General features: G+C 31.4%; 1 protein-coding gene across 2 annotated transcripts in view; it reads right to left on the bottom strand.

The window, feature by feature from the left end:
• LOC124354001 (5'-3' exonuclease PLD3-like) overlaps positions 1-15663 on the bottom strand; it is a 66707-nt gene extending 51044 nt beyond the window's left edge. For both annotated transcript variants that reach the window (XR_006921650.1, XM_046804112.1), the window contains exon 1: positions 15416-15663. Coding sequence is in view for 1 of the 2 variants with exons in the window: in XM_046804112.1 (XP_046660068.1) it covers positions 15416-15652 (237 nt within the window). In the remaining variant the exon portion in view is untranslated. The remainder of the gene's footprint in view (positions 1-15415) is intronic.
• Between the last annotated feature and the right edge of the window lie 3080 nt (positions 15664-18743).

The raw sequence follows: 18743 nt of genomic DNA, 5'->3' as shown, positions 1-18743 counted from the left end.
TGTTGGCTTAGTAAAATGGATTACTTCGCCAGTCGTGGAGTTGTTGCAGTCCATTCAAATGGATGGTTTATATAGTTATAAATAATTTAGCTATAATATAAAATATAATTTAGTGGTAAATTAATACAAAAATCCAAGCTCATAATTATCAGGGAGAACATTATTAACGGTACGCCCTATCCCACCGTTCAAGTCGAAAACAAAAAGGAAACTCATGACCTTACTATTTCTTTATTCTTTCGGGTTCTCTATAAGCCAAAAGCATTTTATTTACTACTAAATGTTTTTAAAGGGAAACGGTCAAAATCTATTCGGAAATGTTTAATGATCTTCCCGAGAATCGAACCCACGATTTCGCGTTTAGAGAGACACAGTATTGCCCCTACGCTGTGCTAAAGTTCGGTATACTATTTGAGTGATGTATAAAAACATCCTAGTCAAACTAAGTCTAATATTTCACTGTATTATGTCCATTAGCAAGTTTTTTCTAAATTTGACCTTATACTGCATACATCTGATATTCAAATTTACACCTTATTGACTTTTAACCGGAATATTTCTCGATTTCACTATTTGTTTTCGAAAAAATTGAAAATGGCGATAACAGATAAACTCATTGCGTTTCTCTTTCCCGCATAAATTTGGGTTTTGGTTGTACGCAGAGTGGGATAAGTAGCAGGCTAAGGGGATCACAAGGGAAAATGTAACTAAACTGTAAGGCATGTAACTAAACTATCCATAAATTATGAGGCATCGGACTACGAAATAAGAAAATGTTATTAGTACTTCAACTTAAAACTATTTTCTTAACTACAACATAAAAGTCATTGATACTTGATAGCGGCTCCTGTACTTTGATCATTGTTAGTCTCGTTTCGGCGTAGAGCCCGTATCATATCGACCTACTCCCTTTTCCAAATACCGATATTGTCTTACTACATGCACAAATATACAGTATATTACTGTATTTCTCAGATTTTAAATTTTACAATATATTTTTGAGAAAAATAAGAAAATAATTTTAAGCTAGTTTTGTCTTCAATTAGACCTACTAATAAATAACGGATTAATTAAAATTACATTCTGCAGTTCCATTTATCCATTTGCCATTAATTAAATTTGTATAAATGGCAATAGCCGAATTTAATTTCAATAAACATTGAATCACAAAAAGTACTTGCTCCGCCGGGACTCGACCCCGGATCTCTCACTTGCCGGGTGAATGTGCTACCATTACACCACAGAACCCTTACTTTTTACGATTCAATTATTTTGTATTTGGCCGTATCTGTCACATATATAATTTAAATCAAAATATGTTTTATCGTTCGAAGATTTAGTATAATGTCACCCACTAAGGTGGTAGGTCTTTGCCGTTGTAGTTATAGCGTTCGTCAGTTATCATTTGCATCCTTCGTCCTCTTTATGATTTTTCGTAAAATTGTATTAACGTATCAATTTGTGAATAGAATTTCCTCAATTTTGAGTGACTGTATTTCCAAGTAAGGAACTGTTATGAAACATCTTTTGACTGATTTTAGTTTTTGCAAAAATATCATTGTGGATTGTTATAGACAAAGTGTCTTTATTTCAAAGAAGAAGTTAACAATTAGATTTATTTTGTTTTGCAAAATGGTTTATATTGATTGATTTACTCTTGATTGACTATTTTTGATCGCTTCAGACGGTCACGGAATCCAAATCCAGGTGTGAAGCAAGCCTATGACAGCATATATTTCAGACCCTGCCTAAGCGGAAGGTAACTGGAGCTGCTCAACATTTGCATCAAATATGGCAGAGCTTGTTAGGCTGCGTGATAATGCGACTATAAACACTGAAAACCACTTTTAATTTGAGAACAAAAGTAGTAATTTTATATTATTTATTACGATTATGTTGTTATTAGGGACATAAGCAGGCTAACTATAAAAATTTACACCAGATGAGCCAAAAGTCCTACCTCCCGTTTATTAACTTTTGAACTGAAATATTGAAACGACTAATACACATGGTGTGAGGGGGTCGTTATAAGACTCAAAATCATATTTTTGGTTTATGTGAGAACTTCAACCTCAACCCTAAAATGGGGATTTGTGAGGGGAGGGGGGGTGGTTAGTAAAAATATTTAAACGTAAACCTCCTTCGAGTCACATCTCATTATAAAGGCGCTTGTAAAGCAAAAACATCGCCGCAAACTTGTTTGACTCAAATAACACATATTGTACATTTAAATCTCCAACCCATGACATTATTGATAAAGTACAATATGCTAGTTAAAAAACGATGTGTGTGAATGAACTGCAATGGATTGGGAGGATAAACCTTTTTCCTTTTTTATAATTATTGCTTGTTAGTAAAACTGGCCAAGCGCAACCTGTGAATTGCATGTGATATGTAAAGAAATGTAATTGTTCCGAGTTATTAGTTCGAGATAATTGATCATTATAACCACATGCACTATTTTATTGCTATTAAACGTATTACCTGTGAAATTATACCTTTCCTGGGCAAGCCTCTGAACAGTAATGGGATCGAGGCTTGTAAAATGTAAATAAATCACTATCTGTGTACATTTTAATGGATTCCTGTACAATGTGTTTCTGAAGCAAGGAGATTATTATGTTGGTGTCACGTAAGACGAGCACTTGGATAAGGACTGTTTTTGCATATCACACTATGTACTGTTCCTATCTCTTCAAGTAGGATCATGCTGACATGAGATCTGTTCTGTACACTTGACTTTACGAAGTTAGTGGTCACACGGGTATGAAATTTGATAAACTTATGTAAGTGGAAGTACTCGTACAATTTATATTCTGTAAATTATTAACTTTACAAATACTCATATAGAGTCCTACCTGTACCCCGATTTGCGTTTAAAAAGTAACTTGATTGAGGTAATGGCCATTTTGATTTTCTCCATAGTGAAATTTATGAAACTCAAATTGAAAAATGTACGTTATGTCAAAATCATTTCTAGCATTATTAACTCAGAGTGCTTTTTACACAAGTAATATATTGTTAGTGAAATACCGGGATAATCGTTGTTTTTATGACTGGAGTAAAACTTCATTGTTTATTATAGTAGTTATTAATGAATACGGCCAGTAACAGCTGGTATTACAGGAAACGTGGTAGCCAGACTCACGCAAGACTGCAGTCACGACAGGCAGGCGGACAGAGTTTAGCTATGAAGTTTGACACGCCAACTGCGGGCCGCAGTGGAGACTTAACCTCTAAATTTGACGGCTCACCGTTGTTTACTTGTAAACAACTTACTGTACTTATAACAGTTTGTCCTGTTATTGCCTGCAATCTCTTTTTGTTTTACAACATCGTTGATCTTTATGAGGGCTAAACTACTAAAACGAGTGATTTACGATTTACCACCTTGATTTTTAGAAATTGTTTTTTATTTTTTAAACTACTTTATTTGCTACAGAATATCACAATATAGAGGCTTTAACCTCTAGTTATTATTTCCGTGATTGACTACACAGAATTAAATGTAAATTAATTTCAATACGTATTTATGTATGTGTTTCAAAAAAATTATTGTTTGTACGATTTCTCAACTTTTAACTCTAAATTGAAGTAAAACTTCCAAGGGGCAAGGGTAAAAGGCACATTTATAACAAGAACGTAGCCAGGAAAGAATTGTGGAGGGGGATCAAGACGACTGATATTTTCCCGTTTTGGACAGAAAGTAAGACAAGTGCAGTCAACCGCTCATTCCCCATTTTTTTCCTTAAGAAGTTCTTAACTCGTTTCAATGTTGATAACTATCTTTCAGCAGTACATTTCAGCAATACTGAATTGTTAAAATAATAATAATCATTTGCTAAAAAGTAATTGAAAAAAATTGAAAATTTGAGGAGTTCCGGATCCCCTAGCTGGCACGTACTTGATAAATTTGATGATACATTTTTTATTTGTAATTTAAATGACGACGTCCATTCTGTATTTGAATGAAAGGGCAAATTACGACGAATAAAAAGAGTAAAACTCTTTCTCTTAATTTTAATAGTTTTGATTTTATATATATATATATATATATATATATATATATATATATATATATATATATATATATATATATATGAGATTATATATGTGATTATATATATAATCAAAACTATTAAAATTAAGAGAAAGAGTTCTACTCTTTTTATTCATATATATACTTTTATACTCATAAAAGTATAATTGAAACTATAGTTTCAATACTAAGCGTGTATGAATACTAAGCATGTTTTGACGCATAGTAAATTGCATTTTTGGAAATAAGGTAACGTTAACGTTAGGCCCAGGCCGGCCGCAATGGCTTTTCCCATTTGTAAGGTGTAGGCTACATGTGAATCACCAATAGGTTGTTTGTCCGTGGAAATGAATATTTTCATTTCACTTATGTCTTAAGATTAAAAAAAAGTTGTTTTGTCAAATTAGTTTTCATGAAAAGGCAGCTTGATTTTTCAACCGAATGAATGCCCACTAGCTTTTTCGTAATTTATTTAATTTAAAACAAAACCTCCACGATTTATTTTAATATTAATCAATATAATTCACACTGATTAAAAAATACTACAATTATATATTAGCAATGTATGCAGTTATATTAATATGAATTTGGTAGGTACAATGATTTTAATACTTCGGTATGAATTGACGGCATGCACTACCTTTAATTATTTAGAAAATTACGAGATTCCAAAAAATGGTAGTGGATTCAATTTGTAAAAGTGAAACAGAGATGTAAAGAAAGTAATCTGATAACAGTTGTTCGTGATCAACTGAGTAGGTCAAGGTCCACCAATTCAATAATGAAAACATACCACAAAATTACAGCTCTCCACTCTGCCACGCTAATCACCTCTGCGCCAACCGTTAAACGATGCAGTTAAACATTCATTCCACTTCATTGGCTTCGCTGCAAAAAATTGTACGATCTCAAAATCGTGAGTCTCTAAAAACAAATATGGAATTAAATTACAGTTTTAAAAAGTTAGAATTCATATGGTACATTCAATTAAATGTGAGATTTTATAGATTATAAATTACAGTTAAATAGTTTAATTTATTATTATAAGTTCTACTCCCAAACAGAAAACAAACCCACGGTTACTGCACTGCCTTTTTTAGACATACAGCACTGGTTATAATTAATTGTCCATTATGTATGATTTTGAAGAAGAACCACAGCTTGATTCACTCATCCTAAGATACGGTTACCAAACATACGTTTGAGATTTGTTTACATGGAATGGTCAAGTTACTAAAAATATTCTTATTTCACGGAGACCAACAATGATAAGAGCTTCTCTTTCAACCGGTAGATCTCATGGCGGCAAGTGTTCATCATAGACCCGAGTTGCAGGCAAGCGTTAAAGAAAAATTGTGCTTTATACAAAACAAGATAAGTGTTATAATAAATCAAAGCTCAAATGTTATTTTCCGTAAATGCGTAAATTTAACTTTGATACTAAATATACGTATATTTATTTAAAATGAAATTGGGCAAACGATAAATTAACGCTTCATAAAAAAACTGGCAATGCAGTACACAAGGCCACTGGGTATTTGTCGGACAATCTATTGTCATGACGTAGTTTGAGGCAGAAGAACTTTCACGAGTAAAAATGTATCTGACTCACTAGAAACAAAATTGAAAAAATTTTAATTTGATTGGCTCATGTAGTTTAACTCAATAACAAAATAACAGCTGAGACAGTATCAAACACTGTTTACGTCCATTATAGGTTTTTATTTACTGTAATTAACATGATTTATAAAAGTGCATAATCTTAACAATAGTCTAATATTTTATTTTGTTAATTTCGAACATTGTAAACCACTTGTTTTTGTTACTAAATATTTCTATACATTTATATGATTTGCTAACGTGTTTATAATCACAAGAAAGGGAACTTCTGACCGAACAGTAAAAGTCTAATTACGACTACTCTTATAAAAGTACAAAACAGTCCCCCGGTGCGATACTAACTAATCCTAATTTCCCAAAGAGGTATATTGGTCAAATTATACAGTTTACAGGCGAAAATGTTCATAAAAATTTTTAATTTTTAATTAAATTTTAAAATGTTCATGGAAAACTGAAAAACTATATTTGCTTTGATTTGTCATGAAAGGTTTTCAGTAACAAAGTAAAATAGCTACACGTTGGTATGCAATGATCGCAGTACAGCACACGGACGATGTTGCGGACACCTACCACTCGTAAACATTCAATTTTAGACTAATTTCGTATGGCGTAAAGTGTATTGCCGTAGTCTGATCTCGGTTGCTTGTGAACTGAACTTGTTACGGTTTGTTTTAATTAAATTGTAAGCTCAAGAGCATAATCTCAGACTGATATATTTTAAAGCCTAGCTGTCCATCTCATTACGTCCACCGCGATTCCATTTCGGTTCAATTAGTTTTCTATTTTCATTTGTACCACCAAATATTCTAATAATAATTTCCAAGTAAGAATCTTTTACAAGTTGTAGTATGTCGTCGATATTAAACATTGTTATTGTTGACGGTTGATATTTATTTGCATAATATTTTTATGTTCATCCATGATACTTGTAATTGTTCAATGAGAATTTCAAGTGAAAATGAACTTAACAGATTTCAACTTAAAACGAAAGGGCAATTAAGACAAATTAATTAACAATAACTTACTTTTTAATGGAATTCTAGATATAATAAAATACCATTCCACATCAATCACTTCACAAAACAAGACAAGAGTCAAATATATATCAACCATGTGTTTTCATTTTGTAACCTTTGGTTTAAATTTAAATGATATTTTTAAGAGCAGTCCACTGCCAACTTGATGATTCAAACATGTTGACATTGATATAGCCGAACTTTCAAAACATATAATTTACATTATATCTACGACAGTAATATTATTGCTTATACAGTATGCGACTGAAAGTGCTATACTGACTAATTTTATTTTAGGTGCAAATTTCCAAAGGTTGTATAAACGTTTTTAAAATGCCAGTGTAAGATATTTTGAGTTATGAATAATCACCCTCAATCCCAGAGAGGGTAAAATTTAATATTAATACCGTCCATTTTAATCTCTAAAATAATTATATAAACCATGCTTGCAGATCTGGGTGTCGTCATCTTTCATAGATTTCTTAAAAACATAAGATGAAAAATAGATCAGTTAAAAAAAAACTATACACATTCCAGATCCATTTTTAATGTAACCAGACAAATTCTCAGTAGAGCAGCCAAGAAAATTAAGATATTTTCTTTAAAATCACTATGGCACAATCTATAAAGAGAGTTGTTTGAATTGAATCACTTTTAACTTAAAACTGAAACATTGAGTGCTACCATTTAATCAATGAAACATTGAAACAACTTGTCGATAAGACATTAAACAGGCGAAATCATGTGTTGACATTATTCGATCTGGGTGAAGGCCAGTCTCGGAGCTCTCAACTCACCCCTACTCCCTGAAGGTCGAATATAACACACAACCCATCTTACTACCGTAGTAACCTTTCTAAAAGGGCAGCACTGCTGGGTGAATACCCCTGCGCGCTTAGCATGCAAACTCCTAATACGATTTCTGGGTCTTTTGTGTAGTTTCTTGAAATATCCAGTTACCTCTGATTACAGTTTGTTAAATCATATTTTAGACCAAATTATAAAAATAAACCGTATTGGTGAGGCCTAAACAAAGCAAAATTTACAGGAGAGGTAAAAATAAACATTACCATTTTGGAACAAAACATGATTATTGGTATATGTTATTGTAGGCCTACTCTCGTCCATTCTGTGAGTATGCAACATTAGAGCATAATAATATTATCTATAAATTTACTTTCATTATCTTAATTAATTACTGTTTTTGTCATGATTGCAACTGTTATGGGATATGTGTACACATATGTAGGTACATTAAAGGAATTGGGCAGTGCAGATTTAGTTTTGAACGTTTTTAAAAGTTTAATGGTTTAAAATTTATATATTGCAAATATTTCAATTCATATTGGAGCAAGTCAGATGAGTTAATGTCTTGGTAGAAATTAATGTTTGCCTATTGCAGTTTTATTTCTAGTTGGATTGTTTTATAGTGCAGGCGTTTCTATTAGAGCAAGTTTATCACAAATAGTTAATAACTGAAGGGGGCTTATCTATGTAATTGGAATTTGGGAATGGATAAAGGTCACTTTACAATGGAGTAGCAATTTCAAAATCAGCTTTCTCCATGTGGGATAAAATATTATGAGAGTTTATTTTTAAATAAAAAATTGTTTTTCAGAAAAATGTCCCTTTTGAAAAGCAAAGGAATGTGTGTGTTTAGTTTAAATATTTTACTATTGATAACATTACAACATTAACATTAAAGAAAATATAGAACATTAAAGTGTATTTCCCAGCGCGATCCTACCATCAGACCTGACTACCATTATCAGGACAACGCTTACTAGTGAATTCTACCAACTAGCTCTGGTTAACTTAGCGAGACGGCTGGGTGTGGATTAACTACGATTGCAACTGTAGCTATTTATTCCATGACCTATGTTAGTTCGTATATATTTCGATATTGTGCGTGCGATGGATAAAATATAAACCCAGTACAGGGGTTACATATATTTTGAAACTTGTACAATAATAAAAATATATAATATGCAGAGAATAAATAACAACACAACTATGATAAAACGAACATTAAATGTTAATAGTGTGTATATAAATATAAATAAATAAATAAATATATATATATATATATATATATATATATATATATATATATATATATATATATAGGGTTTTTATTATCAGTCCGAAAAAATCCGAAAACTTGCAGTCCACGTAGCTCCTGAACCATTAGAGATATAGAAAAACTCTAAAATGCAAAAATGTCTTATTTTGTAGTGTAGAATATAAAAACAACACCCTGTATATATAGCCTATACAGACAAAACTTAGATTACCATGTATATGACAAATCTCTTAATTTTCAACAATTTTCAATAACAGTTTGAATTTAAAATACCATCGTAAAAATACTAGTGTATATAATATTCCCCAAACAATTGCAAACGAAGACAGACTATTCCATTGAAATGTAATTTTTGTGTATTCATAAAGGAGCAACGTGAAACTGTCCATAGATTCCATCCATGAAAAGGACATGTACACCGTTTAATTCTTCTAACAGAAACTAAATAAAAGACCATAGCTGTAGATCTAGTTCCAAAGAGATAACAAAGTTGAGTGAAGAAGTTTTTACCTGCATAGCTTATATCTTATACCCGGGTATTAACTCACATGGTGGTGTGCTACGCTTATTTTTTATTCGGTTTTGACTTTAGTGAAACACAACACCGAAGGAAACGCTAGTACCTCGTTTTTGATTGCTTGACTCTTGAACTATTACTTAAGAGTTATTCAAAAGATAGTATTATTATTTTGTTATCTGTTAAATATATAATTAAAATTATCCATTTACGTTCTTACAGATTTTGTTATTTAACTGCTGTAACCATATTTATTTGTTGATATTTTCATTTAATATATTGAAAAATGACTGTCATGTAGGTCACACCTGTTATTTATTTAACCATTCGTATTGTGTGGAAATCAATTTAACTTAAATCTAAACCAGTTGAACATACAGAGTAGGTAAACCGACACCATCTGAGCAATGTAAAAGTTGTCCAACCAGTAAGTTATATTGCTACGTTGATACATTTAAATTGGCACCACATGGAAGGGCCGGAAATTGATTGTGTGCTACTGATCAATGACCTCAAACGAATAACTCGCGTGGTGCAATTCGACAAAAGTTTAGCTGTATATCACACACAGATGGTGGTTAAGATTATTTATGTCCCTAGACCACGCCCTAAGGCGAAACGCCATCCACTGCCATGTGCTATCCGTGGATGTCAGTATATTTTTTACATTAGCTCTGCTTTCTTTATAAATCGTTGGAAAAAGTAAGAACATTGGTTAGAAAAGTCAAGGCATGATGTTGTAAGTTAGCGGATTTAGCTATCATTAAATAACTGTATAACATCCCCACCCCGTCCATCCTTACAATTTTGACTACGTTGTTTATTGATCTAGAAGGATTATTTTAAGGTAAACAAGTCCTATTGTTTAATAGGACTATAATTGCTGTCTTTGTTACAGCAAATAGAGTGTTGCTTTTATTACGGTTTATGTTTCCTTGCCTAACTTAAAAACACGGCATATATTGACGTTATTTTGTATCACTACAACAGTCTATTTTGCTACTTATATATACAAGTACAAATCAGAATATAAAAATTCGATACATTTAAGAAAATATTAACGGAAATTTAGGACTGCTTTAGGCTAAAGACAATTTTTTTTACTGTATTTAGGGTAATAGTGATATATAGGCTATATATATATATATATATATATATATATATATATATATATATATATATATATATATATATAAAATGTATGTGTATAAAATAAGATTTATCATGCATTTGAAATAGTTGCGCTAACGCTCAAACTTATTGTGCTTATTTGACATTATATAATATTTTGCTAGTTTATATCTTTCTAATAACGACAAACGTCGAAATAATAAAGGATAATTACGAAGTCTTTTGCTATTTCTTATAAGAAGCATTTATGAATTTATTATTATATTACTAAGAAATTTAGTAAATGGCGAACCACAAACCTGTCAAATGTATTTAAATTATCAAATCCGACGAAATATACTGTATTGATGATTTTATCACTAATCAATTTAATAAATTATCGCAACGAGAACAAATGGATAATCCAAATGCTGGATCTGGATGGCCATTAAAACGTTGCAACCAACTAATTTTGAGAATTTAAATAACAGATTAGAATTGATGAAGAAGGACAAGAATTTATTCCAAAAACCTCTATCAACTAGTAGTTTTTGGCTATTAAAATGTTGAGGGCATAAAAAATGTTTTAAACCATAATCAAAATGTGATGGATTTGGTTTTAGTTGTTCGACAAATTGCAGATATTTCCATCCCAGAAACAGAAGAGAAATTTGAATTATCAAAACTACCATCTACTACACATTTTGAATCGTTGAATAACCTACAGTAATTGACCCAATAAGTCCTAAAACAGGATATGTAATAATTGGTGGAATTGGTAAACAATTTCTTCCTAGATCAGATGATGACAAAGTTGGTTTGTATTAAAATAGGTAAAAGAGAAGTATTATGATAAGAAATTTACCAGATAATTTTGAACACAATGCCATAATTGTTGACGGTATAAGATACGTAGGAACTGAGGGTTTATGGAGATTGTTAACAGACACCGATGTACCAAAATATACTTTATATTCACAAGAATGTTTTTAGATAAACTTAAATCTTAAGAAATCTGATTCGATCTATAAAAATAATGAGATTATGTTTTTAGTAGACGTTGTCCGTCGACTAAAAAGACCATGGCAAACATATATGAATTCAATCAAACAAATTTGGGAAACAGAGGGTTATTAATCGAAGGTTCTGGAATAAGAAAATTCAGTAATAATAAGATAGAACAGAGATATATGGATGAAATAACAAATACTTGAAAGTATTATTAACTACATTTGTGCTCAAGAAAAAGCTGGAAACAACCATTTTTCGAACAAAAAGAAAGCGATTAAAGATTTTTTTCGAATAAACTTGATGGATTTATTGAAAGCCAAACAAAATTAAGTATTTAAAGAGAATTTTTTACCAGCAATAAGTTCATATATTTTAATAGAAGATAGCGGACTTTTAAACGATTTCGTTAACAATTTACCGTTTGAATTGCATGTACGAGGCCATCAGTATCTGGGGCCTAGAACAAAGCTTCAAAAACGACTAAAAAGAAGAGGTCTTGGTATAAATAAATTTAAAAAGCTGCAATGGAACACGATATTTGTTATGTAAAACATAGAGATACAAATTCTCGGCATGTTTCAGATAAATGTTTACAAGATGAAGCAATGAATCTTTTTATCAAAAAATGCTAGTTTAGGTGAAAGATTTGTTACGCTTCCAACAGCTGGAGCAATGCTTAAAAAAAGTTGGGAAAGAGGATCGCAGAAAAATCAAAATATTAGCTTCATAAATGGAGAGAAAAGAGCAATAAAGCAAGACAAAATCTGCTTTTAGGAAGAAATTTCTGTTAGTATTTAATTCAATTTAAATCAATTAAAAGTGGTAAAAATGAAATATTTTTAACAAATAGTCAATACAAAAAGCTTGAAAAGCATAAGAAAAACAATAACAAATCAGAATAGAATTTTCTTATAATCAGTTGAAAGAACTTTAAAACGGTGGATTATTGAAAGAGTTGTTAGATTTTGGGGAAGATCTGCCAATTGTATGAAATGTTATACCTTACGTTAGAAAAGCTGCTTCAATTGTAAAAAATATGTGACTCCAATAGTTAGTAATATATATATATATATCTATTATATAAAAATGAAACTGTTCGTGTGTAACAGCATCACTCACAAACGGCTGGACGGATTCGCCTATTTTTTTTTTTAATTTGTTCGTCTTGATCTGTAGAAGGTTATAGGATACTTTTTATCCCTTTCCCGATTCAGGATTCCGCCCCACTGGTTACAGAAATACCCGTAAGAAATGCATTGCAGCAAACATATGTTATTAAGTGAAAGAGTCTTTTCAAATTTTTAATCAGCTGTTCTTTGTAAACATATATAATGCGACAAAAAATATATTTATATATAATTTAATTACTACACTTATAGTTTTAAAGCATAGAGTAAGCTTAAGAGAAACGACAAATTTTGTTTAAACTGTTTCTGCAATCACTGTTAAACATAGACTTTACTATCCAGATAATACAATTCAAATTTGACGTAAAAATTCACCTTTAACTGCAATATTTATTTAACCATGCTCATGCTTGATCAGAAGAGCAATGCAGATATCATAATTACTATCTTACGTTGGCTACAAATATAAAGAATGTTATAAAATCAACCTTAGTTGTTTTTTTTTGACAGAAGTATCAGGAATGTGGTACATACCTTCATAATGCGCCCAAGAAGCTCACGAAGGAACGACTATCAATTATCTCAGCAATGTTTAGAATGTGATAGAAAATGAATAAGTGAATATAGTGTACTGTTTTCAACGGGAAATTGCGTGCGAAGCCGCGGGAAACTTATTGAAATGCGCAGCGAAGCGCGCCGGGTCCGCTAGTATATATATATATATATATATATATATATATATATATATATATATATATATATATATATATTACATTGGTTGGATGAAAAACTTTGAATTATGTGAAATCAAACATAAAAATTTTGAACCATTAAATTTTAGAGAATTAGAAGAAATTTGTATAAATATTAAGTATTTCAGAGAAGTTTTCATGCGAGATACATTATCTGAAAAAGTTAATAAATTTGAATGTGAAATTGTAAATTTAGACTCTGTTTTAAGAAGTGAATCTCATTGGATTTGTTGTTACAAAAATCATCATTTTGCTTACTATTTTGACTCATACGGAAGAACCTCCTACAAAATTAATAAACTATTTAAGAAAAGCTGAGTTGTATTACAGTGATTCTCAAATTCATGACTATAAAGATCCTTCAATTTACGGACATGTATGTGTATGAATGTTGTATTGAATGAGCTTTCAAAAGTATTACTTAATAAACATGGATTCACAAAATATATTTGATGTCAATACAGGACAAATCAATACAGGATATTTACAAAATATAGAAAACGTTTGTTTCCTGCCGGATAATTAAGATTTTTAAACATAGAAGATTTAAAAACTAATTTGAATATAAGATTTAAAATATTTTACAATCAGACGTATTTAAGGTAAAAATAAAAAAATTCAAAGGTGAAATCGAAAGAAATATTATAAATTTGGAAAACCATTTTAACGCTATAGCGAATAAACTTTTTAACAGTAGTAGAGAAAAATTTCGTAAGTTTAGCCAATGAAAAAGAATTGTTAGTGTAAAACCCAGTGTCGATAAACATGATATGAGGGAAAGTGGGAGCGACCGTTTCCGGTTAGCTAACGAGGGCGCTTCAACGGTGATCATCAAATTTTGGAATTGACTTTTAAAGTGAACTTTTCACTCCATATTTTTATTTTATACTTTACGGTATTTTTTCTATGCTCATGGCAAATCAAACTCAACAAAAATTATATTTTCATTGACCTAGGACTTCTCTCATTTCTGAGTCAAAATGACTATGTTTTAGCATCGTGGTCCAACCCAATAAGTTTACAACCAATCAACGTAGTATTGTGTGGAGAAACACAATAAATAAATAATGCAAGAAACCATAAAAAAAACTCTAGTACAAGATACGTCTCGTAACAACCATCGCTGAGGTTTAGTAAATAATTACAAAATCGCATGTCATATCGTTAAAATGTATATAGGCTTAACTCCAGCGGAGTACTTTAATAAAATTATTAACAGTAACATAATTATTAAAACCTAAAATTTATGTTATACCATTCTTGTAATAAATAAAGACGATTTTGCATTAATTTTCTATCAATTATTAAGTTAAACCTATCGTTAGGTAAATGTTTAAAATACCAGTGAAATCTTTAACTGAAAATATGGTAGCAAATATGTAAAACCTTAAACCGTTAGAAAGTAATTGTGTTGTCTAATATAAATATAGTTGAAATAAGTTACTTTATACAAACCTTTTTTTCGTATGGACCTAGGGAACATATTTGTGGCGAACTGCGTCATCGTACTGTGGGGAAACCATAGATCATTCAACGCTATTAATAAATGGTATTTTTAATCTAATTGGTAATTTACAAACTAAGTAATCCAAGTGCTACATATTCGTTTTGCCGCTCTTATTAGACTGAAAATATGTAGTTTTTGTTTAATTTTTGTTAGTTTTGACCACTAGGTTATAACTAATCACTGACAATGAATTTGACATTTGCGTATCGTTAATACTAAGTAAGAGTAGATTATAAATTAAAATAAAGACAAACAAAAAGGTAAGTGAATACAATGGTCATAGAGAACTAACCCAGAGGGAAGTGTTAATTTTTTAAAAGGTATTACGAGGAAAATAAAACACGAAAATTCTATGATGCCGAAAACGCACACTAATCATACCAATACCAATCAAAAAGTTTCAAAAACTGACAGATTTCATGTACCTTGATTTTTTGAACTCGTAACGTCTATTACTGATAAGAATTTAATCGATTACCCACGTTGTATTATATTTGAGTACTGTGTCCTTTTTTTAGTCAGGAGTCTTTCTCACCGGTTACTGAGTTTAAAATAACTGTAGGAACAAAAACAATCAAGAAAATGGTGTGAAGTGGATCTCCAAGAGTAAAAAATATTTATAGTACAACTTACAGAAAGACGACCTCTCATGGAAGTTGGTTTTTGTGAAGGTATTAGGACGACCACTTGATCGGCGGAGGTCGCAGTTCCGTTCTGCTTGAGGAGTCGCTCGGCAGCCCCGGGTGGCTCGCCCGGTTCCCGGACCAGAATGTGGTACGCCTGACATCCTATCTGGAATAGCCCGTCGTGGATTGAAAGGGTCTCCGAGGGTTTCCGAAACCACGAGGAGGCTCCGAAGAACGGTGGCATGTTCACCGACTCCCGTCCATCGCTCGACTGAGGAACTCGAGTGGAGTAGTTCCGGTTGTGTATATCGAGTGTGCGTATCGATTCGCAATCCGTTTCGTCCTGACCTGAGTGATTTGCATGGTCTAGACCGATTCAACGACTATAAAATTACTGATAGGTCTGTGACTCTTTGAAGTCGGTCTACCAATAATATTTAACTTTATAACAGGATCAGAAGAAATACATTATTTCCTGGAATAATAACCATATTTCATTACAATGACAATATAAATAAAGTTAATCTTAAAATAATAGCTATAGGCTGTTTGTTTTAATCGATATAAACGTAATAAAATGTAATATCTTTGTGGATAAAAAACCCTTAACCGCTGTTTAAAGACTAACTTTGTCTATATTGTCATTCAAATATCATGTTATTGCATGAAATAATTTTATTTTATGATTCTGCTAATTCAATATATATGTTTTGTTATTTTTCTGTTTATATATATTTATATTGTATTGTTACTACAATACACATTTTTATACTTTTATATTTTATTAATCCTTTTTGATAATGGCAAATACAAAATTATTAAACTATCAAGTACAAGTCATCTTCAAGTTCAATATATATATATATATATATATATATATATATATATATATATATATATATATATATATATATATATAGATACGGCCCAAATACTAAATAATTGAATCGTGAAAAGTAGGGGCTCTGTGGTGTAATGGTAGCACATTCACCTGGCAAGTGAGAGATCCGGGTTCGAGTCCTAGCGGAGCAAGTACTTTTTGTGTTCAATGTTTATTGAAATTATATAAATAAATATATATGTCCTAGCAGGGAAACGAAATACGCATGATTGCCTCGCAGTAACTTCCAAGTCCACATGGGTAAATACTATCTTTCGTCTGAATAAACACATCTCTTATGAGCCTAATTCAACGAAATGTACATTCTCATTCGCATGCACCGAATCCGTTAACAAAGTCAAATTTGAGTTGCAAAAGGGAGCTTAGAAAGAAGTTTTAAAAAACAAATCTTGGAGGATTTGTATTCGAACAAAATTTTTTTAAGTCCGGCAGAATAAGATTGTTATAACAAATCCGAACATCTGAAATTACCATGTGACAGTAAAAAGACTTAAAGAGGAAAAATGGAGAAAGAAGATTGTAAGAGTACTTTTATAGTTCTCGAAATATTTTCAAGCTGGTTTCAGAACCTCATAATACAAAAGGGGAGTGCTTGTTGAAAATGTTTGATGTTTCAGCTAAAATGTTAACTAATATATGTAGTAGTGAAGTAATTACCTACTTTAGTCTTGATCAGGGTCATTTTAGTGGAGAAATGACTAAGAGTTCATTTTAACCACATTCGATCCTGAAGGTTGAGAAGAGTTTTGCTGTTTTCAATCTCGTGCATACTGTCGACGAGCCAGGAGGGAGACCTGGTTGGTCAGACAGATTTGGATGAATTGCTTGACGTGTGTTGAATATTGCAGGTACTAACAAGTAGCTGGTCGAAAATCAAGGATGAAAGTATTAACATTGAACTAGGGATTGTCGAAAGGAATTGCATCAGTTACAAGGCTGATACTTTAATTTCATGTTCAATTTAACTTTAGTTGTTTATATTTACTGTAAAATAGCATGAAAAAATTGCCTTGAGCCATTAAGTAATGGGTTATGCAATGGAAGATTTAGGAAACAAACAATAAACAATGAATATGGGTTGGACCACGAAGACGTTGCAAAATCAGTGTTTACTTTGGTAACAATAATAGTGAAGCTAAAGATGAGCCCTAAACAGTTTTAGACATCGTTGGTCGACATATGTAGGTTTTAAATGTTGCATGCAACTTCATTTCTAGATATACGAGAATGAGTTCGTTCAAGGTGCATGTGTATCCATGAGATTTGATTGAGCGTCATTGAAGTTTATCTATCGTTCAGTAGGTTGGCAGATATATTTTTTTGTCTACTTGATCGTCTGCCTGTCCGCAAGAAATCTCAAGAAAAAATGAGATGTATAGATTTGAAATATTGCATGCAACTTCAGCTAAGCCTGTTACATGACACGTGGTGTGGCGCCCCCCATGTTGAACATAAATAAAGGTGAGTCAAATGAAGTTTTCAGTTCGGATACAGTTTCTCATCTCACCCATCATCAAACTCTCGAAGATTTCTACTCTGGTTGGCCCAAACCCAGAATCAGTATTTTTGGTTTATTACGCCCAGGTAAAATGTGTAAATGTGGCATAGAGACCTGTTCTTGTCAAAGCAAAATAAATACTGTAGATGTATTATTTATAAGGTCCGCTATTTCCTCGTACATATATTCTATGAATTATATTAATAAATCAAATCCATCCACATACCATATCCCCTGATTGCATAATTTTATAGCATCAGGGCAAAGAATATCAATAAACTTCTCTTTTATATACCCCTTATTTATACACGTTATATTATAATTACTAAACGTTTTCTACCAGAAATAGAAACCACTTTTCATGAATAGAACTATAACATTTTAGTAATTTATTAATTGACATTAGTCAATACAGGTAGCTGTTAAAAACTAACCGAGTACTTACAATCGATTCTTTGCATTTAGAAATCGATTAGCAGTGTCGGTTGATAACGAGTATCGTTGCGTGCACGGCCACCGGTATCTATGGTAATCTATATTATTGATTGTACAGAATAATGTGTTCGGTAATGCTATGGCATAATCAGTCTGCATCGTTGATATATATCAACAATGCCCTACATCATGAATGAAGACATGACAATATTTCATAATAAATGTGTAACGAAAGTTATTTTACGTGATAAAATCGACACAAGAATAGAGCGTTTCATATTTTATTTTTTTATTTTCTTGTCACCTATATATTTAACAAAGATACTTTGTTTGTTTGACTTTTCCATACGTATTTGCATGCACGTAAATACTAGCATATTCTTACTTGTACAAGAAAATGCTAGTTTATTATGAATACAAATACAACGAAGTTTATGCCACAAAGTATAAATCGTAAATAATACTATATCATCGTAAATAATAATTTATTTAAGTTTAATA

This window comes from Homalodisca vitripennis, chromosome 2 (genome assembly GCF_021130785.1).
Source record: "Homalodisca vitripennis isolate AUS2020 chromosome 2, UT_GWSS_2.1, whole genome shotgun sequence".
Taxonomy (NCBI): Eukaryota; Metazoa; Arthropoda; class Insecta; order Hemiptera; family Cicadellidae; genus Homalodisca; species Homalodisca vitripennis.
The sequence above is the reverse complement of the archived record's forward strand: the minus strand, read 5'-3'. Positions and strand labels throughout refer to the sequence as shown.